The sequence below is a fragment of the Phacochoerus africanus genome, chromosome 16 (assembly GCF_016906955.1).
Source record: "Phacochoerus africanus isolate WHEZ1 chromosome 16, ROS_Pafr_v1, whole genome shotgun sequence".
NCBI lineage: Eukaryota > Metazoa > Chordata > Mammalia > Artiodactyla > Suidae > Phacochoerus > Phacochoerus africanus.
The window spans coordinates 16,085,583-16,113,389 of NC_062559.1; the positions used below are offsets into that span (position 1 = coordinate 16,085,583).

Here is a 27,807-nt window from a genome sequence, read left to right on the forward strand (position 1 = left end):
CTTTTGACTCTTGTCCTAATCAAACCCTGTACCTTTTGTAAGATAAGGAGCAGGACACGATTTATCCTGCAACTCATGCTGTGAATCATTTACTTCTGATAGTGTGTGTGTTGTATTTCACTGAGTGCATGGATGCTTCCATTATTGTTTTTTAAACCATCAGTGTTCTTCTTGTATTAATGAATTTATCGAAATTATAAGATTGATGGATATTTCTGTAGAGCTGAAAATTTAATTTGGCTATATCATAGGGTAGTGTTTGGCTCAGTCATCTCAATCCTGGCAGAGTCAGTATTTATCTAAAATCTGCTTGTGTTATGCAATTACATACATTAATTTTCTTCTGAGAGTAGATCTTATAGTTTTCTTTCGTGTTTTTAAACTAGCAAATGAAAATAATAGGCTTCATAAAATTGGACGTGATATGCAAATGGTAAAACCAGAAAGAGAAATAGAATAAAGGGAAAATCCCAGAGGACCTGACATTTTTCTAAGAGGCAAGCTGTAATTTTTATTAAGTAACTTATCGAGATTGTTTGAGAAATACTGTAATTGGGGAGGGAATTATATTGTAAGGATTATGCCAAGAAAATGAAGGAGAGTGAACGTCGTAGTGGAAAAAGCGATAAAGGAAATTGGTATATCCCTTGAGGTCCAGGGAGTCTATGCACGTCTCAGATCATGGTCGCATTTTCAGTCTTTCGTTTTTTTCGTAGATGAGGCATTCATACAGTCATCTCATCTTTTGGAGTCATTTCTGTTCATCATTCAAGGAAGTATTGTTAATATGTTATTGTGTCTCCTTCCCTTCTTCCCTGTCTTTTTTTGTTTAGCCAGTTTCTGAAAACAGAATTTGGACAGAAGTCATGTAACAGAGGAGAGGGGTGAGGTGTAATGAATTCATGCTGTGTTTGCTCTGAAGATGAGACCATGGCATTCACAGTTCCTAGGAATACTAAGAACCAGGTAGTAAAGCTTAGGAATTTGTTGTTTGATCCTGAACCCAAACTAGAAGTTAGAAATTCTTAGAATTTCTTAAGAATTTAACTTAGAAATTTAGAATATATGGCTAAGAGGGGCAAAAGATTGCTAGGGAGGCAGTAAAGAAGACTCTTTGGACTAACCAAATAGTTCTTTAGAATGTTGTTTTCTAGAACCAAACAGAAAAATTTGTTAGGAATCATGAGTGGCTTTAAATAAAAATATTTCTTATTTTCAGTGGTTTCAAGTAAAAGGTTCAGGGCAGATTTGCTGTAACCAAGCAATTGTAATGCTTGCTTTTTTCTCACGTGTTTTATGGTCAGTGTTATATCATCTATACCGAAGTGACAAAAATGCCAGTGTTTGTGTTCATTAAGATAATCTGCCATTGAGAAAAAATATTAAAGTGGTTTCTGAGAATATTTTACAGAGTGCAAGTATGTGAAGAAAGCATCTCTTTGTCTTAATACGCTTCGAAAGGAAAGTTGTCTGTATGTGAGAGCAGTGGAACCATACCTACTGAGCCTGAACGAGTTTTGCAGATTTCTGTGGCCAATCTGATTTATGTGGCTTGAAAATTTCTCGTTTAACTTTTTCTCATTTCACAAACTTTGCCAGTCCCTGAAGATCTGCTTGGAAACTCAGTGTGCTAATAGGCAAAGTTGGCCTTTCCTGTGCTTCTCTTAAAGTAGCCCATCCTGAAACACTGACCTTTTAGTTTAATAACAGTTTTATTTGAGAAAATGTTCAGATCCTGAGAGCTGGAAAGTGTTTTCAGAAAGGCCGTTTTAAATAGTGGTCTCCAAATGGTGTATCTTTTTCCCTTATGCACTTTGGATCAGATCTATCAGGAGAAATAGCTTGTTGCTTTCTGTATTCTATTGATTTAAAAACAAATAACATGAAACTTAGATTTGCTCAAGACCCATTACCACACTGGTTTATATTCCTGCCTGGGCTTTGAATTGCTCTTTTAGATTTTAAACTCTTTATGCTAGGTCATGCTTTATCTTTTGTTATTTTAAAGTCTTGATTGTAGCTCCATTGTAGCTGTTTTCTCAGCTGTGACCTTGGGCATGAGACCCAAAAGGGTGGGGGCATGTGTGTGTGTGTGTTTCTGTTCCAGAAAGAGCCAGGGCCTTGGAAAGACAGCTGTTCTTTGACTGACCAGCCTGTGTGTGTGTGTGTGTGTGTGTTTCTTTTCCAGTGTGTGTTTCTCTTCCAGTGTGTGTGTGTGTGTGTGTCAAGGCCTTGCTCTTTGACTGACCAGCCCGTGTGTGTGTGTGTGTTTCTGTGTTTCTGTTCCAGACGGGGTGTGTGTGTGTGTTTCTGTTCCAGCTGGTGTGTGTGTGTGTGTTTCTGTTCCAGAAAGAGCCAGGGCCTTGGAAAGACAGCTGTTCTTTGACTGACCAGCCAGTCCCTTGGGTGTGTCTTCTTTAGTGGCCCCAAGTGCTTCCTGTCCTTTGCATCTCTGCCACTTTCCTCCTCTCACCTTTCTCCCTCCCCTGGGGGCCCACCTGGGTGATACCACCATTATCTCCACCTATTTATCATCTCACCCCAGGGAACATGGCTTGGCTGATCTGAGAGGCAGGTGGGTGAGAGAAGGAAGACAAGTCTTAGAGGTGCACTTTCTTTGTGGTCTCTCCTGCATGGCTGCCTTCCCAGTCTCCCAGCTGGTGACCATTTGGAAAGGGGGTCCTTACCATTCCCTTCAGGTTTATCATGTCATCATGAAAAACTCACTGCTGATTTTGGCTTTTCCCCTGATGGGCAGCCCTATGAAAGAGGCATACTATGCACTCACTATTGAAGATATGTCACATCAGCTCAGAAAACTGATCTTGTTGCTTCATGCTTAGACCTGGTATACCAAGGTGTTACCAAAGCCTAGTTTTTATTGAATGGAATTCAGTTCAGTTGTGATTGAGAATTAGATTTTTGCCTGGGAAGAATTTTGCTGTGATAATTGGAAGCAATTCAGGGGGATGGGTGTGATTTTACACACAGCCTGACTATGTGTTGATGCTAACTGGTATGTTACACCTCAGAGTGTGGTTTAACGAGATGGTACTAATTGGGTTAAGTATTTGTCTCCATTCTTGCTGCTAATAGAGCTACCAGCCATGAACAACCTGATTGTAGTGCCACGTTGTTTTGCTTGTTTATGAGGAGGTGAAAATGTGAAAATCATCACTTTGTGGAGTGCGTAGCCTAGAACTTCATAGCCAGCTGACACCTGTGTGACCTGCCTGGTCTTGTTTTTGGATGAGGAAATTAAAGCTCGGGTAGATTAACTGATTTATCTAAAGTAGAGCTAATAGAAAAACAAAGACTGTATCCAGACTCCTTGCTTAGCTATTACTGTCTGTAATTTCTCTGCTGGGATTTGTGTTGTTTTAAACTTTTAATGCTGAAAAAAAGTCTTAAGATTTGCCTGAATGCAAACAATTCCCTGTTCCGGTTTTCTTTGTTTTCTTTTTTGTCTTTTTAGGGCCTCACCTGAGGCATACGGAGGTTCCCAGGCTAGGGGTCAAATTGGAGCTGTAGCTGCTGGCCTCCACCACAGCCACAGCAACACCTGATCTGAGCCTCGTCTGTGAGCTTCACCACAGTTCATGGCAACGCCGGATCCTTAACCCGCTGAGCGAGGCCAAGGACCGAACCTGCTTCCTCATGGATACCAGTCACACTTGTTTATGCTGAGCCAGGATGAGAACTTCTGTTCCAGTTTTTTTTTTTAATATTGTAAAATTTTGTGTGACCTTTTCAAAAGCAGAGACTGGTGTTTCTCCTGCTGTAGACCGTGGAGTAGGAGAGAGGGCACACAGCAGCGTAGTGTGTAGTTCAAAGGGACCCTGGAGAACATCCATTTAAGAACAGCCTTTTGAGAAGACGGCTGCCCAGAGAGGCTAGTAACTTCTCTTAGGTCTGCCAGATTGTTGATGCCAAGCTGGGATCAGACCTTAGCTAGTTTTCCTTTTCTTTGATTCCTTGCCCAAATTCTTTCTCTTTATATCATCGTCTTTTTCTTCCAGCTTTTTGAGATACATTTAATATGCCATAAAATAAACTCATCTAAAGTGTACAGTTGAGTAGGGTTTTTTTTTTTTTTTTTTTAAATTTGGTCTTTTTAAGGCTGCACCCGAGGCATATGGAGGTTCCTGGGCTGAGGCTCTAATCAGAGCTGTTGCTGTCGGCCTGTGCCACAGCCACAGCAACTTGGGATCTGAGCTCCATACCACAGCTCATGGCAACGCAGGATCCTTAACCCACTTAGCAAGGCCAGAGATTGAACCCGAGTCCTCAAGGATACCAGTCAGAGTCATTTCTGCTGAGCCATGACGGGAACTCCAGTGCACTAGGTTTTTTAGTATTTACAGAGTGGTGCCACCATCAGATTGCGATCCAATTTTGGAACATTTTCACTATTACCCCTGCCGAACGCAAAGAAATCCTGTACCCTTAGCTGTCACTCTTCTTTCCCCACTTCCTCCTGCCGCAGGCAACCACTAATTTACTTCCTCTGTGCTTGGATTTGCCTTTTCCAGACATTTCATATTAGTCGTTGTATACAACATGGAACTTTTTGTGTCTGGCTTCTTCCACTTAGCATAATGTTTTCAAGATTCATCCACGTTATAGTATATATTAATACTTCAAGACTATTTATGGCTGAATAATATCACACTGAATGGATATATGCTACATTTTGTTGATTTGTGCATCAGTTGATGGGCATTTAGGTTGTCTTCACTTTTGGGATATCAAAAAATGCTGCCATAAATATTCCTATACAAATTTTTATGTAGACATATGTTTTCAATTCTGAATAAATACAGTACCTGCCATTGGAATGAATAGATCATACAGGGGAGTTCCCGTTGTGGCGCAGTGGAAAACGAAGCTGACTAGGAACCATGAGGTTGCGTGTTCGATCCCTGGCCTTGCTCAGTGGGTTAAGGATCTGGCCTTGCCATGAGCTGTGGTGTAGGTCGCAGACACAGCTTGGATCTGGTTCTTGAGTGCGCCCCTAAAGAGACAAAGAGACAAAAAAAAAGGTCATAAATGTTTAGCATTTTGAGAAATTGCCAAACTATTTGTATAGTGACTGCATCATTTTATATTCCCACCAGCAATGTATGAAAGTTTGAATTTCTCCACATTCTCACCAACACTTGTTCTTTTTTTTTTATTATAATGGGTTTGAATTGGTAAATTCATGTGGTTTTGATTTGCATTTTCCTAATGATGAACGCTCTTGAACAGTTTTTCATGTAATTATTGGTCATTTATTTTATTTTTTTAATTTTTTCTTCTTTTTATGGCTACTCCTGTGGAATATGAAAGACCTGGGCTAGGGATTGAATTGGCGCTTCAGCTGCCGGCCTTCACCACAGCAACACCAGATCCCAGCCTCCATCTCCGACATACGCTGCAGCTTGTGGCAATGCTGGATCCTTAACCCACTGAGCAAGGCCAGGGATCCAGCCCCCATCCTCATGGATTCTAGCGGGGTTCTTAACCCTCTGAGCCATAACAGGAACTCCAGTTGGCCATTTATATATCTTCAGAGAAATGCTTATTTATGTCCTCTGCCATTTTAAAATTCTGTTGTTGTTTTTACTGTCATGTTATTTTGTTGTAAGAATTTTTTGTATATTCTGGATACAAGCCCCTTGTCAGCTGTATGATTTGCCAGTATTTTCTCCCATTCTGTGGATTGTCTTTTTGCCTTCTTGATGGTGTCCTTTGATGCTATTGTTGTTTTCTGAGAGTTCACAATTTAGAGAAAACATCTTAGGACCTTTCGTATACTTACTTTGTCATTGCCTGATGTCAGCTAAATTTTGAAGTTTTTGGGTATCTTGTTGTAATTCATTTCTTGCATATTCCCTGAGGCAAGGCGCTTATAATGTGAAGCTTATCAAATAAAGTATCATCGAAGAGCAGAGGCAGAACTGTCTAGTTTCCATCTAATAGGCTCAACCATATGAAATACTGGTTAGGTCCACTGTACTCCTAGATCTTACGTGTTTCTGGTGCTTTTTGGTCGTGTATTTTGGGTAGTGGGTTTCTAGTGGAGAGGAAATAGCCTCTGCTTATTTCTTATGAAGGGCTTTTAAGGAGTATGTAAAATTTGTCTATTTTATTTGCTATCATAGCTCTAAGAATCTTACAAAACATATTGTACAAAATCTTCTAATTGGAAAGACCAGATGTTTCAAATCAAGTCACCAGGTATTTAGAAAGCTCCAGCCGTGTTCTCAGCACTGTTCTGTGTTTCTCTCTCCAATTGTTGGCACTTGAATTTGAATGACAGGTTTTCCAAAAAATATGGTTTTAAAATTTTCATGCGTCATAAGTTCCCTTTTTTCATAAGTCATGGAAAAATGAATGTAAATACAAATGATTTTCCTTGTGTAGTAAGTGATTTTTAAAAACGTTTCTTTATCAGAGTGGGAATGTTTTGATGTCATTCTCCTCCCTGAACTCCCTTCCTTACAGCCTTTCCTCCGCCTCTACGCAATTGTCATCGTTTTAAAGAATTTGTACTTAATGGCTCAGTCCCCACTGAGCAGGAAGCAGCTCCTTGAGTTTATTACAACTTTTGGCAGGTGTGGAAGTATCTAGGTTGTCAGAGACCTCTTGATTAAATTACTCCCAAAGTGCACTAATTGGTCTTTTTTGCAGTGTTGAGGTAGTTCCAGAGGACACTGACCAGCTGGTAGGACTTTGCCCATGAAGATCTAGTTTCAGCTTTGATTTTCTGAGTATTTTCATACTTTTGTTTTAAAGTCACTGATTTTTTTCTCCTTCCCTTCTTTATTGTTTAGTTTCTGAGGAAGAATTGAAAAGAAGAGTGGCTGAGGAACTGGCATTGGAGCAGGCCAAGAAGGAATCTGAAAATCAGAAACGGTGAGTTTCATGATGTTTGAGACATATTTTGGTGGATTTGTCATAATTATGAAATATTTTTGGAGAGACTGATTGTAGTAAGACTCATTAGTAGTGCCCGGCTGGACTTCACAATGTGCTGAGCATCCATGAACATGTCTGGTCTTGGTTTTGGGTTGTGCTTGTTAAAGCCCTAGGTTACCCCCTTCCCAAATGCAATTGTCACCATTTTTTCTCTTGAAAAGTTGTTCTTACTTGGATGAGTAACTGAGCCCTGTTTGCTCAGTGTGTGAGAGGCAGTTCTTGAGGATTCTCCAGGCGTTTCTCAGGCTAGTTTCTTTTAATGAATGTATTTATGGTTGGAAATTATATTATCGACTATGGATATTAAGGTTAACAGTGTTGTAGTTAATAATGAATGTCACGTTATGCACAGTGCCCATGTTAGTAAGTAATGTCATTTAGTATAATATGCTCACTTAAAAACAAAGACATTACAGACATTTATAAGACTGAAAAAAACAAAATCCATAATTTCATCCTACAGAGATAACCACTCTTGAACATTTTATTTCTCTAGATTTTTTTTTCTATGTACCTACTTTTTTTTTTTTTTTTGTCTTTTTAGGGCTGTACCTGCTGCATAAGGAGGTTCTCAGGCTAGGGGTAGAATTGGAGCTGTGGCTGCTGGCCTGCGCCATATCCACAGCAACTTGGGATCCGAGCCGAGGCTGTGACCTACACCACAGCTCGCAGCAATGCCGGATCCTTAACCCACTGAGCAAGGCCAGGGATCGAACTTGTGTCCTCATGGTTACTAGTCAGATTTGTTTCCACTGAGCCATGATGGGAACTCCAATCTATGTACCTCCTTCTATATTATTGTTGTCGTTATTTCTACTTCTACAAACATTATAGCTAAAAGAATTCTCATTGAAATGTTTGTGTTATAGAAAGCTAGAAGCAATCCAAATGCCCATCGTGGGGGACTGGATGAATATTCAATTATGGTACTCGCCTACAACGTAGTATTAGAGAGTCAAGTAGATCCTTATGTGCTGATTCAAAATGATGCTGGAAAGCTATAAACTGAAAAAAAAAAAGAAACATTCAAACAGCATAGATAATTCTTTGGGGGGTAAAAGTACTACTTTTTAAAGACTATATGCTCATTTATAAAAATACGGGAATACATCTTAATACAAGATGGTCCTATGTTTCCCATCTGTGCTGTAGCACAAAGCTTTATCATTGTATGGTCATGTGAATATCTTTCACAGGCACAGTGACTGACCCCAGTAGATGCTGTGTGTGAGTGTGTGTGTGTGAGGGACTGCTTAACTGGTTTGTTTGAGAGAGAGCTAAATGTAAAGAATCCTTGAATTGGATTCTACTCTTCATTGGCCATAGGACCTTCAGCATATAGTTTAACCTATTTGGGCCGTAAATATTTCATCTCTAAAGTGGGAGGTTTTATAATACTCTGCAATATTTTTTCTCTTTTGATGAAGCGATAAGCTAGGTCCATCTTGCCTGAAACATTGGGAACAGGGCATGAGTTTTAGGTTAAGGCCGCCATTTTCTGAGGAAATGAGAGAAAGCCCATGGCATAGAGTTTTATATATATATATATATATATTTAAATTTAAGTGTTGATTTTACAGTTATACATTTCTACTTATTTCAAATTAAAAAATTATTAAAACATACTTGATTTACAATGTTGTATCAGTTTCTGTTGTACAGTAAAGTGACCGAGTCATACATATGTATATATTTCCTTTCTTATATCATCTTCCTTCATGGTCCATCCCAAGAGACGGGATATAGTTTCCTGTACTGTACAGTAGGAGGTCATTGCTTATCCATTCTAAATGTAACAGTTTGCATCTACTCACCCCAAATTCCCAGTCCACCCACTCCCTCCACCCTCCCCCTTGGCAACCACAAGCCTGCTCTCTATGTCTGTGAGTCCGTTTCTGTTTTGTAGAGAGGTTCATTTGTGCCAAATTTTAGATTCCACATGTAAGTGATATCATAGGGTATTTGCCTTTCTCTTTCTGACCGACTTCACTTAGTATGAGAATCTCTAGTTGCATCCGTGTTACTCTCAGTGCCATTATTTCACTCTTTTTTATGGCTGAGGATTCCATTGTGTATATGTACCACACCTTAATCCATTCATCTGTTGGTGGACATTTAGGTTGCTTCATTATCTTGGTATTGTGAATAGTGCTGCAAAGAACATAGGGGTGCATGTGTCTTTTTGAATGAAAGTTTTGTCTGGATATATGCCCAGGAGTGGCATTGCTGGATCATGTGGTAATTCTGTGTTTACTTTTCTGAGGAACCTCCATACTGTTTTCCATAGTGGTCATACCAGTTTTTTACATTCCCACCAACAGTGAAGGAGGGTTCCCTTTTCTCCACACCCTCTCTGGCATTTGTTATTTGTAGACTTACTGGTGACAGCCATTTTGACTGGTGTGAGGTGGTACCTCATTATAGTTTTGATTTGCATTTCTCTAATAATTAGTGATGTTGAATATTTTTTTTATGTGCCTGCTGGTCATCTGTATGTCTTTGGAGAAATGTCAGTTTAGTTCTTCTGCCCATTTTTCAATTGGGTTGTTTGTTTTTTTGCTGTTGAGTTGTTCGAGTTGTTTGTATATTTTGGAGATTAAGCCCTTGTTGGTCGCATTGTTGGCAACTACTTTCTGCCATTCTGTAGGTTGTCTTTTTGTTTTCTTTATGGTTTCTTTTGCTGCGCAGAAACTGGTGAGTTCAGTTAGGTCCCATTTATTTATTTTTGTTTTTATTTCTGTTGCCTTAGAAGACTGACCTAAGAAAACATTTGTATGGTGATGTCGAGAATATTTTGCCCATGTTCTCTTCTAGGAATTTTATGGTGTCATGTCTTATGTTTAAGTCTTTAAGAGCTCATGGCTTAGGGTTTTAAAATCAAGATGTAATTAGTACTGCTAAAAGGGTCTACACATAGTTCAATAGTTTCCCACACAGCACTTTATAATTATTTAATTGGGTTAGGTTGATGGAGTATATAATTAGATAGTAAAGTTTAAATATTCAAAAAAAATTCAGACCATTTTCATTAAGAAGCGAAGAAAATCAATATGTTATGGTAGAATTCCCTGTCTTTGAAATTTTATTATTTTTAATTGAATTTTATTTTAATAAGGATGATTCTTTTCGTTAGACTATCATGTTTACTTTGCTTATTATATTTCACATAGGATTTTTTGTCTTCCTTTTGTTACAGTAATTCTCACTATGGTGGGATTTTCTTTCCCCTCCTTTGTTACTCAGCTCCCATGTGTTCTCCCCTGCTCTGTGAAAGCTAAAGGGCAGATGAGATGAATAAAAGGTGCCAGTGAGCCAATTTCATATCTCATGTGAACTGGGGTTGGCAGCCTCGCCGTAACCTGGGACAAATGATTATTGATAAAGAATGTATTTTCTGACACCCGTAAGGAGAGCAGAGGGTGGTACAGCCTTTCTTTATTGTTTTTTTTCTTTTAAAAAAATGTTTTGTTTGAAGCCTTCTTCATGAAAACTTCCAGCTGTCAAATCTTGGCAAAAAGTGTGTTTATCTCTATGATAGTTCTTAGAAGAATCAATAGCTATTTTAACTTTTTTTTTCTATTTTTTTTCAACCAGAGAAGAAACTTTAGAAAAAAACATTATGGAAGTTTTTTGTGCAGTCAGTTATTTATGCACACATGCATGCATGCATGCATGCATTCTAGGGCTGTACTAGCGGCATATGGAGGTTCCCAGGCTAGGGGTCGAATTGGAGCTACAGCTGCCAGTCTACACCACAGCCATGGCAATGCAGGATCTGAGCTTCGTCTGCGACCTACACCACAGCTCACAGCAATGCCAGATCCTTAACCCACTGCGTGAGGCCAGGAATCGAACCTGCAACCTCATAGCTCCAAGTCAGATTTGTTTCCGCTGTGCCAGGATGGGAACTCCTGTGCAGTCTTTTAAAAGCAACTTTATGGAGAAACAAAGCGTTCATAGATGACTGTATCGTTGCCTTAATTGAGTAAAGCCTTGTAAACAGTTAGAAAATGGTCCCTTGTGCTGTGGTACTGTCACCTGTACATGCCCTGCTTACACATCTTCTCTTTTCACCCTAAATGCGTGCATAATTATGGTTATTTCTCAAGCACCTAAGATTGGGGCCTAGGCTTATGCACAGGTAAGAAGTCCAACTTGTGCAGAAGGGACTTTGGAAATCATTTCGATTGTGATGTTTTTTTTTATAGGATGTTTGTCATTTTTAACCTTTTTATTATGGACTTACTTTAAAGCACATTCAGAAACCGAGAAGAATCCAGTGAATCCCCATGACCTATCAGTGTTTCAACAGTTCTTATTTCATCTATACCCCGTTCATTCTACCTATCTGCCGAGTTGTCAGAAGCACTAGCATTTTTAATAGGTCAGTGGATTACATGGCAGGTAAATATTCTGAAATATCTTCTTTCAGATTAGGTAGGTTTTTTTGGTTGAAAGACTGGAACTTAACTCTGGCCTACTTGGAAAGCAAGGAATTTTTTAGAAGCATATTAGTTCAAAAAGAATCCAAAGAAGGACTAGAGAACCACGAGGTGGGGAAGTACTGGATACGATTAAAACTGTTACACAGTGGGGAGGCAGTCATCTTCAGGACTTCAGTTCCATGATCAAGGGGAAAGGATGGCTGGTGGCTGAATTTTGTCAAATTGAGCATGCTATCGTATACGCATTGTATTTGATGTACCACTAAGAAAAAACTTGCTGCAAGTAATAACAGAATAGTTTACCTCTTAGAATTTTCTTATTGAAAGAGCTAATTAAGATTGACTGAGTTTTTAAATTGTATCACTTGTGTGTTCATAGAAAGGAAAATGTATGTAAAATGAATAGGTTAAGGCACTCATGTCAGCTGGGGGAGATTTTGGTTTCCAGGGGACATACAGCAATGTCTGGAGACATTTTTGGCTGTCCCAACTTGTTAGGTGTTATGGGCATCTAGTGGGTAGAGGCCAGGGGTGCTGCTAAACATTTTGTAATGCACTGGATAGCACCCCCCTCACCCCCCACGAAGAATTATCTGGGCCAAAATGTCAGTAGTGTTGATAGTCAGAAACCAGGGTTAAGGGACTCTCAAAACCTGTTGATATTGAGTCTGATTTTTCTACATTGCCCTGTGACTCAGGATCTTGATATCTGTGTTTTTCCACATAGTAGTATACTCTGTGCCATCAGAACTTTGGCGACACAGCATTCGTTAATGCTTAATTCCAGGTGCTGTTCCTAGAATTTATCCAGACTTTTGACACCAGTTTTGCAAATTTTGATGTTTATGTGCAAGCTATGACAGGTATGCAGGACTGCTTCCTGGCAGATATCAAGAGTGAGATGGTTTCAGGTATGTGGAAACGAGGACAAAGAGGGTCCTGGACCTGTATTTCGTCAATACTGTCTGTGTACACACTGGACCATAACCTCTCTTGGACGTGACTTCATGAGTGTCGGCTTCATCTCCCACCTAATGCAGAAGCCCTCTTACAGCATCTCTGACTGATCATGTCACACACGTTTTGAACCCATTCAGAAATCATGTAATCTGAAGAATTTCATAAGGTCATTTAAAATTTACCTGAACTCCTTTGTTTCTGCTTCCTAAATCTAATATGTAGATATGGCCCAATTAAAGTAACTTCCGAGGAGACAGTTTCTACTAGTAGTTTCTACTAGTTTCCACAGTGGTGATGCAGCTAATTGCAAGCACTACAATTGTATGTGTCTCCACAGTGATGATGCAGCACTGTGATTGTACGTGTGATATTCTCCTTTCTAAAAAACATTTAACCATGGAATCTCAACTCCATTTATCTCAGATCTGATCCTGTTTTATGAGAATCTTGACTGATTTGATGCCCCCCAAATACTGTCATAATGTTAGTACATACACTAAAATTGTTGGGTCTAGTTTGGAATTATAGTTTTGCTTATCACAGCATCTAATGGATGGAATCGTTGTTTGATGTGTTGGGAGTGAAGAGCAAATTAAATGCCCATGTCAGCAGTCTGCTTTTGCTCTGATACTCTGTTGGTCCGTTAGGATTATAGCTGACCATAATGTGTTATAACTCTAGCAGGCCAATACGGCATGGATGTAATATGCTACAGATTGAATGTAGACTTTTAAAATGTGATTTACCTCTCTCCTGTGTCCTACCTCCAAAAGTCAGTCTCTGACAGCAAGAAAAATGTGACTACTTTTGACCTCTGACCTTTGGCATTTGAATTTCGCCTTTATACCTATAAAGGCAAGTGAGTGTGTGTTCGTTTTAATAATCTTTTTCAAGAAACCAAGAAGAAAGGGAATAGCTACTAGATGTTGTAACCAGCTGTACATCAACCAAGATTACCTGCTTGCTGTTTTTAGATGAACATTTGTTGAGATTTTACCCAGTTTTTAATTACTTGGAAAATTACATTAGATTTGTGAGACTCAGAGGAATTAATTTGGTTTAATATGTGTTTTTTTTTTAAATAGGTGGTTTAAAAAATTAGTCATAAATTCTATCAGCTGTGTGGGTGAGTGAGCGTATAACACAGTCCATTTAGTTTTACATCTGTCGCATCAAATGAGGCCTTATGTCATGAAATAAAGGCCTAAACCTTGTTTGTCCTTTTTTGTTTCCCAGAGTGGGGTGAAATTTATAGGGATGGCACCTCCTGTTTAAGTCTATTATATGTAAGTATGTATTTTAATTTTATTATTAGATGTTACTTGCCTTTGGAGGAAAGAGCCAAAAAAGGAAGGAGGAAAGAATCTAATAGAGAAAAAAACTGTTTTGGGGATTAGCGTCACATTGAACATATGCAGTGTAAGACATCATCTGCCTGGAGTGGTATCTTTCACCTAGTCAGCTCTCACAGACGTTTATTCCATTGAATGAGTGACTGGATCATCAGGACTGGAACAGTCTTGCCAGTCTCGTAGGAATGGCAGTCTGCTCGCTCTCTCTATACATTCTACACTGTGTTAAAAACAAAAATATTATGCTTTTAAAAATCAGACATTAAACAGGGATCATAGATACTAGGTATTTGTTTTAAATCAGTGTAGTATCAAACACTGTTTTTCAGTCATAGACACAGATTATACAGTTGTTATGAAATTACATGCCTTCAACTTGCATGTACTCTCTAAGTATATAGTAACTAAAGAAAAATGTACAGGGAACAGGTTTCATTGATCTCTGATGTTTACCAATGGCTTTTATCATAAAAATGTAGTTGTGTGGTGGTTTTTTTTTTTTTTTTTTTTGGCTGTGCCTGTGGCATGTGGGAGTTCCTTGGCCAGGGGATCAAACCCCCACCACAGTAGTGAGCTGAGCCACTGCACTGACAACACCAGATCCGTAACACACTGTGCACAGAAACGTAGCTAGTTTGTTTGTTTATTTTATTTTAATTTTATTTTTTTTGTCTTTTTGCCGTTTCTTGGGCTGCTCCCGTGGCATATGGAGGTTCCTAGGCTAGGGGTCAAATTGGAGCTGTAGCTGCCAGCCTACGCCAGAGCAACACAGCAATGCAGGATCCGAGCTGCGTCTGTGACCTACACCACAGCTCACGGCAACGCCGGATCTTTGACCCACTGAGCAAGGCCAGGGATCGAACCTGCAACCTCATGGTTCTAGTAGGATTCGTTAACCACTGAGCCATGATGGGAACGCCTCTTGTTTTTTTTTTTTTAAATCTTTTTCAGCTGCACCCGTGGCATATGGAAGTTCCCTGGGCCAGAGATTGAATCTGAGCCACAGTTGTGATTTATACCACATCTGCAGCAATGCCAGATCTTTAACTCACTGTGCCCAGCCAGGGATCGAACCTGTGCCACCACAAAGACAACATCGGATTGTTAGCCCACTGCATCACAGTGGAAACTCCAAGTATGTAGTTTTTAAGCGATTTTAAATGCTGTTAGCAGTCGATATTTTCTCATGGCACTTCACTACTCTCACCAGCAATGAATCTCACTTATGTGCAAGGAACATAATCATAGAGTTTGAATTATAACTCCTTGGTGGCACACGCTTGATGTCCTGGTGTAACCGGTACCACCCTGCTGTGATAGGAGTGTATTTTCCAGTGTCTGGCTCTGGTAGGGGTAGTGGAGTGTTGGTTGGTATTATCTGCAAAATACTTCTTTATGTGCTCTGACATTTAAGAGAGCCTTCTGTAGTACAAAAATCCCAGTATTTTAGATTAATTTTCTTATTAACCTCATTGAAACTTTTTAAAAAATTCATATTGTGATGCTGTGGTTTTATTCCTATACTTTTCTATTCCATTCTGCTTAAATGTAAAGCCCTAACTCACTCTGAATGTAATAGAAGATCACCTCCTGGCCACCAGTGCTTTTCTCTGGAAGATGATTGGAAGGGCTGTGTATTTTTCTAGGTATTGGATTCTTCTACCATCTGCTACTTTATTTTCTTCAAGTGGCACTTTTTTTTTTTTTTTTTTTTAATAGAGACAACTGCTTTCTACACCCAGCAATTACAGGAGGTTGGATTATTCAGTCTGTGTTTTATTCACATCTCTTTACTTCTTTTTCCAAATCCAGTTTTCTTTTCTATTGACATTATGCTGTTACAGACTCCTACTGCATTCTCTTTGAGAAGCTATTGTTACATGGTAGGAACATTAAAATTGGAAAACCAGAGTCAGTCAAGCATGCCATAGAAATCTGTAACTTTTTAAAAAATTTATTGGTGTAAAGCAGCCATGATGTTCAACCACTTCTTGTTCAAATGATTCTTTTGACAGTAATTACAGTGTTTTCTCTCATGAAGCAAGTGTTTGAAGTAATTTGTGCCACAGTTCGTTTCTGCATTTGGAAGTTTCGAGAAAATAGTTTCTGAGTGTCCTGTAGTTGGAGTAGTTCTCATTGAAGTTTTTCCATTACCCAGAATAATCTCAGGGGAGCGGGGGTTGTCATGTACTCTATAAATCATTTATTATTCTTTGCATAAACTATTAATGTTTCTTGTCAGTGTTATCAGGGTTTTATAAAAACAGATGACTCGTGTAGACGCATGTAATCAGTTTTCCGTCAGCCCTGGAAGCGGGACTTGAGTTGGACTGGTTCCCCAGCCCTGCACTCCCTTGCTGAGGGTGATAGAGTCCTCTGGCCTCTCCTCACCCTGTGACGTTTATGCAAAGGAGACAAAGCTGACTCAAGGGCAGCTGCTCAGAGCTAGGACCAGGGCTGGAGAGCAAGGGCTGGAGAGCTCTGTCAGCCCTTCCCGGAAACCTGGGAATCATTCTTAGAGGCCCTGAGGCTAATTAGGACTTCGACTGACAAACATCAGGATAATTTTCTTTGGATCAGGACACTTTGTGTGTCAGAAGTATACTTTTCTTTTCCAAACAGCATTTGCTGGATAGACTCGGTTCTGTTTCCGTTTTAGAAGGTGAGTGGGCAGTGGCCTGATATCCATTTCCAGACTTCTGGACCGTGGTCCACGTGGCCTGGGCCTCGTCCTGGCTGAGCGCTCCGTCCTGGGCCTTCAGGAAGCCGCTGCTGACCCTGCTGGGACTGATGCCCTGTGAGAAGAGTGGCAGATGGGAGCCGTTAGGGCGGGTCGCCTGTGGAGAGCACAGGAGGCTCTCCCTTGCCTCTCCTGACCTCAGCAGCTTTGCCAGCAGAGCCTCCGGCTGAAAAGGAGGGCAGTCAACATAGTTGTAAAGCAGATGTAAGTTTTTTCTCAGCGTTGCAGTGTTTTTAAACATCAGCCCCTTTCCATGTTTAAGTAATAACCCCCCACCCCCTTCCCTTTTCCTGGTCAGAGATAACTGTTAAAAAAAGAAAGTAGCTCATCCTAAGCTTTTGATAAATATTTTATTGAGAGAACCCATACTCTTTTGCATCCCATTCTTACCAGAGCAGATATCATTTGTCTTTGATGAAAACTTGCCTCACAGTTCATAGATGCACATACGTAGAATACATACACTGGGGTCACATTGCGGTATGAAAACCATTTCAGATTCAGGACCTATGTGCCCAAGTGAAATGAAAATAGTAAAAAAAAAAAAATAGGTGTTGGGTTTTTGTATTTACTGTATTTACTTATTTTAACTCATCTCATCCTCACAACACCTCTGTTACTCTCCTTTATAAACGAGGAAACAGAAGGAAAATTGCCCAAGGTCATTTCTCTGGTAAGTGGCAGGTTTGGGATTTGAACCCAAGTCTCTGGTCAAGTTCACACACTAAACTATCTTGTAGTAACTACCTTTCCATGTGTTCAGGGGAATATTCTCTCTCTCTCTCTTTTTTTTTTTTTTTGGTCTTTTGTCTTTTTTAGGGCCACACCTGCAGCATATGGAGGTTCCCAGGCTAGAGGTCCAATCGGAACTGTAGCCACTGGCCTACACCACAGCCACAGCCACGCGAGATCTGAGCCGCATCTGGAACCTACACCACAGCTTGGGGGCAACACTGGATCCTTAACCCACTGAGCAAGGCCAGGGATTGAACCCACAACCTCATGGTTCCTAGTCGGATTCATTTCCGCTGTGCCACGACAGGAACTCCAGGGAATACTCTGTTAAGTGTGGGAAGAAATAACGAGTATTAGCTGGGTTTTCACCTCTAAACTGTTAGTAAATAAAAGAGCTCTTGGAAGTGACCTCTGTGTGTGCTGCTGGTTATTAGATCTGTGCAGCTGCTCTGGATATGATATTTTTAAAACTTCCTTTATCATAGGACCAAAATCCCTTGAAAATTTGTGTTTAAAGTTAATGTTCTTTATTCACGGAGGCTGTAACTTCCTATGAAATTCTTGTTTGTGTGCACTTTTTCAGTGATGATGGCAGTTTGAACTTCTTGTTGCTTTAGAGGGGGACATTTTTCTTAGTAGAATAGCAGGGCCGGGTTGTGTGGAAGCAGATGATGTCCTGCCTCATGAACTTGAGAATCGAGTGGCGGCTTCCGGCCAGTGAGGCGCATGCGTGCCCAGGAGCCTTCTGCAGGGTTCGGTGGACCAGGGGGGCCTTTTCCCTGTGTGGGCAGTAGTAGCGGCACAGCGCTTACTTTATCTAAGAGACGATTGTGAAGTGAAAATCACTTTGCATTTCTCCGGCGTTCATCCTTAGGCTTTTTTAAAAAAGAATTTACTTTCTGTCTTACTTAGTATTGGTTGTGTTTGATGTTTTGGGTTTTGGTTTGTAGTATTTATTTGCTTTTTGTGTGATAGAGTATTTTGGCAAGCCATCACATTTTGTCTTCAAACTTAAATCAGTTAAAAATCTAGCTACTGGGGCAGTCTGTCTTTGGAACTCCGATATGGAGTTTCTCCACTGAATAACGTGCAGCTCACATAAGGGCACTTTATTAGTTATGTACTACTTACACTTGCTTCCTTACACATGCACTGTGTAGCTCCTTCAGGCTTAAAGCATTTCGTTTGGAAAAAGTTTCAGGTTGTTCCACTAAAATTGTTTTCGTGTGATTTTTGGCGCTAAGTATAAAGTATAAAAATAGAGGTTAACCATGTAAATTTTCACTTAATCATTTAAATTTGAGTTTCTTCACAATGTCTTAGAACAGACCTCTTAAATTCTTCATTTCCTGGTGCCCTTTTGTGAATGATGAGTATAGTAAAAGAAAAACCCCTTACAAATCCATAGATAGAGTTTTGCTTTCCCGATAAGTTGATGGATTAAAACCAAATCAAAACAAGACCAAAAAAAGTCAGTTGAAACCACTAATTTAAAATGGGAAATGTTTATTAATTTAAAAACCGTCACCCTGCAGTTTCTACAATTTTTGTTATTGCTACAGAACGTAGCAGTAGTAGGTTTGACTTACTAAAAAGTCATTCCTCAAACTACTGAAAATATGGGTAATGTTGATTTGGTAAAAATTTAGAAAGGAAGTAGGAGTTTCCATTGTGGCTCAGTGGTTAATGAACCCGACTAGCATCTATGAGGATGCGGGGTTCGATCCCTGGCCTCGCTCAGTGGGTTAGGGATCTGGCCTTGCCGTGAGCTGTGGTGTAGGTCAGATTCATCTTGGATCCTGCATTGCTTTGGCTGTAGTGTAGGCAAACAGCTACAGCTCCGATTAGACCCCTAGCTTGGGAACGTCCATGTGCCGTGGTTGCGGCCCTAAAAAGACCAAAAAAAAAACCCCCACAGAAAACAAACAAACAAAAACTAAAGGAAATATATATCTTTTGAAGAAATTCATATAATACGTGAGCATAAAAAGTTGGCCATCTTTCCCCCTCCCCTCCATTCTTCTGCTCTTTCTCCCATAAAATCATTCATACACTTTTACCCTGGGAGAAATTTATTCTTAACAGTGTTTTTATATAGTTTGTTTTTTAAACAAAATGAGATTTAAGTAATAATGTTATTTAACTTGCTTTTTTCCCCTCTCAGCCAGTCATATATTGTGGTCCTCTTTCTGTATGCAGTCTATGCAGCTGTTGAGTAGACTTAAAATCTGGTGGTGTACACTGTTTAAGAAGACTTGCCCTCAGGAAAGTAATGCTAACAGTAGTAACACAAAAGAGTAAGCAATAATAGGTAGTCGTATTAGCTCACAGTTTTGAACCCTTTGTCCAGGCACTTTGCACATAATGATCATTCCTCACGGCCACCCTATGAAGCAAGAGCTGATCTGCTGGTCCCCTCCCTTCAGAGATGAGGGTTCATACTTTCCTTCAGGTACATATCCAGAAACTTGAGGAGTTGGGATTTGACCCTAGGGAGTCTGGAATTTGAGGCCGCTGTCATCCCTCTGCTAGATTATATCTCAGAGGCTAAATTGTTTTCTCGTGCCCCAGTGATGTTACCTATTATGTGTTAGTCTGAATTTTCTGTCTGAGGCTCTTTTGATGTGGTTTACTAAAGATTTATGTTTTTCAGGTTTCAGTACAATTTTGCCTTGATTGTGAAACTCATTAAATAAGGAATTTAGTTTTGAAAAGAATTCACAATGAAGGGACTTAGGGGATATATATATATATTTTTAATTCACATGACTATATTTTGAAATAAAATTGTCAAAATACTGTCAAATAGTAGGTGAAAATTAATATTTCTGTAGATTCTGTTGAAATGTAGATTCTATAAAATGTTGAAAATTGTGTATTTCTTTGTGAATATACCTGTCAGCTGTACAATTCAGTTTTTATAGACTTTGAGAAAAGGAGCCCAAACTATTGTCCACGTGAGTTTCTGTAATTTGTTTGTACAGGCCCGGGTAGAGTTGACTTGGAAAGCACTTTCCTCAAACTCCTGAAAACTTGGATGTTAGTCTCAACAAATTGAGGGTAACATCAGAATTTTGATCATTGACTATTTTTGCTTCCTCCTTCTTACCTTTACGTCCCTCCTTTTAAGATATTCTGCAGATTGACTGCTTTCACCATTCCCACCCTTCTTTAGTCTAGGCCATTGGTTCTCAGTTGAGGGAGATTTTACCCCGCCCCCACCCTTGCCTCATGGGCCAGTTGGCCACATCTGGAGGCCTTTAAGGTCACAACCTGGAGGTTGTTGTTGGCATCTAGTGGGTAGAGGTCAGGGATGCTATTAAACATCCTGCCACACATAGGACAGCCCTCTCCAACAAAGAATTGTTTGATACAAGTGTCAGTAGTGCTGAGGTTGAGAAACCCTGGTCTAAGCATTATCATTTCTCCCTTGGGTTATTACAGAGGCTTCATGCAGGCAGCCAGTCCTTCTCCCAGATCCTACTCTCCACAGAGCAGTGTTAGTTTGCTTTAAAAAGTACCTTTGGAACCACGGCAGTTTTTTTTTGCGTAAAATTCTTTAATGGCTTTTCATTAGACTTAGCCTAAAATCCTGATCTTTGGCTTGATCTACTGATCTTTTGCTGCCCTTTGTATTTCTACACTCAGGCCTCATCTCTTACCACCGTCCCATTGAACAATTTAGCTATAGCAGCCTCCAGACCTGCCTGTGCCCATGTGCCGCTCTTTACCTGGAATGCTGTGTCCCATATTTTGCATGGCTGGCTCCCTCTTACTATTTAGGGTTCTTCTCAATCCCACCCCACAGATAGGCTTTCCCCGATTGCTTTATCTAATTATTCCCTTCCTGTCTTGTCACTCTAGCTGTCCTTTCTCTGCTTCATTTCTTCATAGCCCTTTATCTGTTAATTGACTGTCTCCTCCACTAAAATATAAAGGTCTATGAGGACAGAGCTCATTGTCCTGTAGTAAGTGTCAACAAGAGTGCATTACTAAATTACAACAATATTTTATGGTTGTTCTAAAGAGATTAAAATGGGATACAGTTGGTGCAAAAGGATGAAGAGGGCGGACCATCGTCATATGACTGCACCTTCTACCATTGAATGGCTGCCTCCTGTTTACAAGGCAGCGGTGCGGGCGTATTTGTAAACATTAGCTCCAGACTTGCCAGGAGCCTTCTGATGAGGCCTGCCTTAGCCTGTGTGGTATGCCCCTCACATTGCCCCAGGATTCAAAGCTGAGAGGACCCCCCCCCCCGCCACCACCCCCAAAGTACGGACCAAAGGATGTGGTAGCACACCTCACTAGGGTTTATTTTACAGTCAGAATGTAACTGGGAAAGGCTCAGTTTTTGCCCAGGACCGTGTTACAGACAAAATCCAGCCTCAGGATTGTGGCCCAGTTCTCTTACTCCAAGCCTCCTTGCCAGCATGTCCTCAAAGTGTTCTTAGTTCTTAGGGAACAACTGCAGTTCATGTCTTCCCTTCCAGGAGGCTTTAGTGGCTTCCATTTTTCGATCTGGGGACTGATGATTTCTAACACCGTAGGCAACAATTTCTTTGGTTTCAAGTGACTTAGGCAAAAATAATCTACTTTCCTATCCTGTCCTGAGACAGTTGTTTAGTTATTAACATTGTCTAGGAGTTCTTTTCGTGGCTCAGTGGTTAACAATCCGACTAGGAACCATGAGGTTGCGGGTTTGATCCCTGGCCTTGCTCAGTGGGTTAAGGATCCGGTGTTGCCATGAGCTGTGGTGTAGGTTGCAGATGTGGCTCAGATTCTGCGTTGCTGTGGCTGTGGTGTAGGCTGGCAGCTACAGCTCCGATTGGACCCCTAGCCTGGGAACCTCCATGTGCTGTGGGGAGCGGCCCTAGAAAAGGCAAAAAGCCAAAAAAAAAAAAAACCCCAAAACAAAACATTGTCTAAAAGTGAAAAACTGACATCATGAGAATATAGTTTGGGCTTTGGACTGTTTTCATTGGCAACCAAAAACATACTCAAAATTTGTAGCTACAAACACGTAAGATAGAAACTGTCATGCATTCACACTGGTAAGAGACTGACCCAGCATGTGGTTTGTCTGTCTTTGAGCCTTGAAAGTTGGAACACAAGTCAAGAAGCCTGTGGCTCTGGCCGTGGACCTCAGATTAGTTCCCATGAACCCTGACTGGTTTTCCTTTGAACATTTGGTGCTTTACGTTCAGGAATGAGCCCAGAGTCGCGTGGATTTGTATCCTGAAAATCTGCCTCTGGTCGCTGTGGCGAGAGATTTTGGTTGAAACCTGAGGAGGGACCGTCTTGTCCCTCATTCCTCCCCCCTCAGCCTTCCCGCCTCCCAGGAATCAGCGCCGGCTCAAGACCCCGGGAGAGGCCGAAGCCCAAGGTGGCCTGTGATGGATGGTCGCTGGGAGGCTCAGTCTTCCTGTACCTTTTGTGAGTTGAACATTGCCTGTGCTTCATGCTCTCTTGTGTCTGTCCTCTCACTGCCTTTAAATGTGTTTTGTGGGTTTTTTTTTGTTGTTGTTGTTTTCACTTTCGAGCAGCTTGTCATGGGAGTGACGCACACGCAGCAAACTCAGCCTTAGATGGCCTTTCACAGACGAGAACAGCACGTTCACCAGTCAGGGCACAAAGTGAGAGAAAAATGAAGAGCGATATTAGAAAAGAACCCTGTGGGAAGCTGCACAAAAAATGTTATATTAAAATCGATCCCGGGGCTTGACCTTTTGTGGTAGTGTATATTTTAAAGCCTTCTATTGATTCTCTTTTAATAACATGTTTATTCTAGTTTACTGACATAAGCCTGGGGAGAATACAAAAAGAAAAGAGCAAGTTCTCTATTACGATGGCCACTAAAATTTGTCTTGGGCATTTTTTATGTCTGACTGGTGTTGTCTTTATGTATTTAACATACATCATTCTTTCTTGCTTTTCTGCATGTGTGTGGGAGACAGAAGAGTCTTCATTTTGAGGGCTTTTTCCCCCCTAATCCTGAAAACCATTGGTAGTCTAAACTGTCGAGTCTGGGAATGTTCGGTGACAGTTCTGTGCATAAAGACAGCTGTCTTTTACGGTATAACTAATGGCAAAAATGTTGAAGAACAGGAAATCTCCCCACCTGATCCTTTTGATTACTCAGTCTTGTCATTTCGAAGACAGAAATATTCATTGCTTGTCATGGTGAGGGGCCATTTGTACGTCACTTAGAAAGGCAGTCCGTCCTCTTAAGAGTGTTGTCCAGTCGTGAATTCATGGCACTGTGTGCTCATCTCCTCCAGTTTTTGTCCATTAGGAAGAAAACAGGATTAATTTTCTTACCTCATCCTGATGATTCTTCCCCAACATACAGATATTAAGAGGTATCCAGAACAGCAGGAAGGACTTGAAAGATACACCTGGAAAGGTTATCCTGTAAATGGCAAATTGAGTGAGATTCTGCCTGTAGAACATCAAGTTAATAGGCTTGGGGAGAAATAGGATGCTTGGATCTAATTCATGGTTTTAATATAATAGTCCTGTTGTTTATGGGACATCTGATATTACATGTTGAGAAGCCAGACAGCAATTCCAGGAAGGCTGTAATGAATTAGAGGACATTTCGAAAGGGCAAATAAATTAATCAAGAAGCTAAAACAATCAGAAGATTGGGAGATACGTATTGTAGCATTGCAGGGAGAGGGCGCAGCAAAAACACAGCCCGGGGTCCACAGGGTTACTGGTTTCCTGTACCTTTGAGTCCTTCAGTGCTGCAGGGGTCTAGAGTCTGCAGCAGCCATGGAGTGGCCCTCTTGCTGTGGCCCCGCCCCATGGTCGATTCCCTTTTTAAAAAATTACTTTTTTATTATAGTTGATTTACAGTGTTGTGCTGCCAGTTTCTGCTGTACGGCAAAGTGACTGATGTGTGCACACTCACACACTTTCTTTTTTTTTTTTTTGCCATTTCTTGGGCCGCTCCCGCGGCATATGGAGGTTCCCAGGCTAGGGGTCGAATCGGAGCTGTAGCCGCCGGCCTACGCCAGAGCCACAGCAACGCAGGATCCGAGCTGCATCTGCAACCTACACCACAGCTCACGGCAACGCCAGATCCTTAACCCACTGAGCAAGGGCAGGGACTGAACCCGCAACCTCATGGTTCCTAGTCGGATTCGTTAACCACTGCACCACGACGGGAACTCCCACACTTTCTCTTTCTCATATTATGTTCCATCCCCTGTGCTATCTAGTAGGACCTCATTGCTTATCCATTCTAAATGTAATGGTTTGCATCTACTAACCCCAAACTCCCCGTCCATCCCAGTCCCCCCTCCTCCCCCTTGGCAACCGTAAGTCTATTTTCTATGTCTTTGAATCTGTTTCTGTTTTGTAGATAGGTTCATTTGTTAACATATTTTAGATTCCACGTATAAGTGATATTGTCTGGTATTTGTCTTTCTCTTTCTGACTTCACATAGTATGAGACTCTCTGGTTGCATCCAGTGGCATTATTTCATTCTTGTTTATGACTGAGTAGTGTTCTGTTGTGTAAGTATACCACATCTTCTTAATCCATTCACCTGTCAGTGGGCATTTGGGTTGTTTTCATGTCTTGGCTGTTGTGAATAGTGCTGCAGTGAACATAGGGGTGGTCGTATCTTTTTCAGTGAATCCAGATATATGCCCAGAAGTGGGATTGCTGGATTACATGGTAGTTCTATATTTAGTGTGCTGAGGATCCTCCATACCATTTTTCACAGTGGTTGTGCTAATACATTCCCACCCACAGTGTAGGAGGGTTCCCTTTTTATCATGTTAACATGTCCCATGGATATGAAATTTTTTTTTTTTTTTTCGCTTTTTAGAGCCACACCTGCAGCATATGGAGGTTCCCAGGCTAGGGGTCCAATCAGAGCTGCACCTGCTGGCCTACGCTACAGCCACAGCAACGTAGGACCTGAGCTGCATCTGTGACCTATACCACAGCTTATGGCAACGCCACATCCTTCACCCACTGAGCAAGGCCCTCAACCTTATGGTTCCTAGTCAGATTCATTTCTGCTGCCCCATGACGGGAACTCCTGACATGTTTTTATCAATAGCTAATTTCGTGGTAGTTTACTGTAAACCATGTAGGCTTCCAAATAAATGGTTCAAAATATTTCACTATTATGAACACACTCCTTTGAATATCCTTGTTATTAAATTCACACATCTCCAGTATTATTTCCTTAGGGTAAATTTTTATAAGTGGAGTTATTAGGTCAAAGGTTATACAGAATATTATTGTTGCCAACTTGCCTTCAAGAAATTGTGCTAGTTACTTCACTACTCATATGGGTCTCTGCTTTTGTCTCGTTGTTGTAACTTTTGGGACTGTAGTAATAAAACCAGTGCTGTGTTGCATTATGCCCACCTGACCATGCCTTATGTCTGATTATTTGGCTAATGTTTTCATGAATTTTAGACAGGCGGTGGTTGTTGGGATGGAGTGTGTAGTCGTGCTATTACTGAGGGAGTGCCATGAGAGTTTTAGGTAACCAGTAAATACTTGTCAGATCATTTTGGATTATTGTTAAGTCGACGTGGTTTAGAAGACTCAATTGAAACTATAATTCAGTATTAACTGTTCTCTTGTTAGCTGTCTATGAATAAAAAACCTATCACTGAGACTTATATACATCAGCTGTATACAGATCTCAACAACAGACAGATAACAGTTTTAGGCAGTGTGTGGGTGGGGGACTGCAATTGCCCTGGAGGGAACTCGGTGATATTTCTAAAATTGCCACAGCAAATCTGGCCTCAGTGTGATTTAGTTAACTGGTCAACACCACCCCGCATTTATGAATGTATGATTGTGTCATAAGATCAGGTGTCAGTAGAAGAAATAAAGCAGCTTTGAGATATTTCCAGCTTTATGAGCAGTGCCCTGCACACAGTATGCATTAAATAAGTATTTGTTGATTATTGAATATGACCAAACTTTCTTCTTGTGATGGATAACACGGTGTTTGCAACAAAAAAAGAAAGAAAAGGAAAATCAGATAAATTTGAAGATTGGAATGAAAAATCTTTGGCACGTGATGTGTGTGACAACTTTAGGCTTAAAAAACTGACCTAGCTTATTACTCTTTTACTTCTTGTTTCTTGATTCTCTGTAATGACCTAATTTTAAATGTGCAGTTAGCACAGTTTTAATTGTTCACCTCGTTATTCTAAATATATAAGTAAATGTTTTTCCTGGAATTTTCTAGATTCCACACTAGAAAGTGCACAGGATTAGTTCATTATTCAAGTTCACCCTGGAGAGAGTGAGCCTCGAGACATGCATGCACTTCACCCTTACACCATGTAACACTGACCCTATACATTTTTACAATCTATCTTTATTAATAATGTAGGTGATGATTATTACCAGGACTACTTCTACTATAACATATCTTGAATAAACTCCCTTCTTATTACAAATATGACCGTGGAAGTTTGATACACATATTAAGCTAGCAGAACCCAACCGACTGTCTTCTTCTAGCAAACTGAAGGTTGATTGTTTAGATCCCTGAACCAGAAAAAGTATCTGCACTTGAAACTTTTCTTTATTGCCAAGTATTGTGCTAGTTTTAAAAAAAGTTTCTTTTTTGCCCCTTTCTATTTCCTACCCCTGGTCTAGAAGCTATTCCTCTTTCACAGATGTTGTCTTATAATCATTCTCTTACTGGCCATATATCATGATTCACATTCTGCCGAGAGATAGGTCAACCTCATCTCATAGCTGGGTACTGTCTTGTTCAAGTAAGAGAATCTACTTTCTGAGGTTTATCTTGATTACTTTTAATATATAGATCCTTAGTACTTTTAGGATTTTTTTCAAAAATTCTCTGAATTGGTCTCCTTGGCTACTTCTTTTTTCACCTCATTCCTAGACACATATACATACTGCAACTTGCAGAAATTCAAATTGTGTGTTTTTTTTTTTTTTTCGGTGACTTAGCCATTTCATCTCATCCTAGAAATCATAATGAAACTTGTAACTCATTTTTGTTTTATTCTTGCTCAGTCACTATTTAAACAAGTGATACATTAATATCATTGCAGCATTTATTGCCAGTGTGAATGCATTGTACATGAAGATTTTGAGAGGTGTTGTTGTTAAGTGATATTAAATGAAAGAGCTTTTTTTTTTTTTTTTTTTTTTTAGGGCTGCACCTGTGGCATATGGAAGTTCCCAGGCTAGGGGTGGAATTGGAGCTGTAGCCGCCGGCCTATATCACAGTCATAGCAATGTGGTATCCAAGCTGCATCGGTGACCTGTGCTGCAGCTTCTGGCAATGCCAGATCCTTAACCCATCTAGCAAGGCCAGGGATTGAACACATGTCCTCGTGGATACTGGTTGAATTCGTTACCACTGAGCTATAGCAGGAACTCCTGAAAGCAGTTTTAATGACAATTCTATAGATACTTGAAAAATTTGTAAGTTGGTCCCCATTTAAATAGGACTCCCATTCTGTACTCTCTTTAATTCTATTAAAGCCAGCTAAAAGTGAATTAAAAATTACAGTAGTGTTGTAGCCTCTAATAGTTTTCTTATATGAATGGTCTTTTTTTGGTAGAGCTTATATCATCCAGGTTATC

The 27,807-nt window shown here is 40.4% G+C and overlaps 1 protein-coding gene across 3 annotated transcripts in view; it reads left to right on the forward strand.

The window, feature by feature from the left end:
* The window catches only part of CHCHD3 (coiled-coil-helix-coiled-coil-helix domain containing 3), a 276,415-nt gene that overhangs the window by 55,814 nt on the left and 192,794 nt on the right, over positions 1-27,807 (forward strand). For all 3 annotated transcript variants that reach the window (XM_047763786.1, XM_047763784.1, XM_047763785.1), the window contains exon 3: positions 6,819-6,900. In XM_047763786.1, coding sequence (XP_047619742.1) covers positions 6,819-6,900 — 82 coding nt within the window. The remainder of the gene's footprint in view (positions 1-6,818; positions 6,901-27,807) is intronic.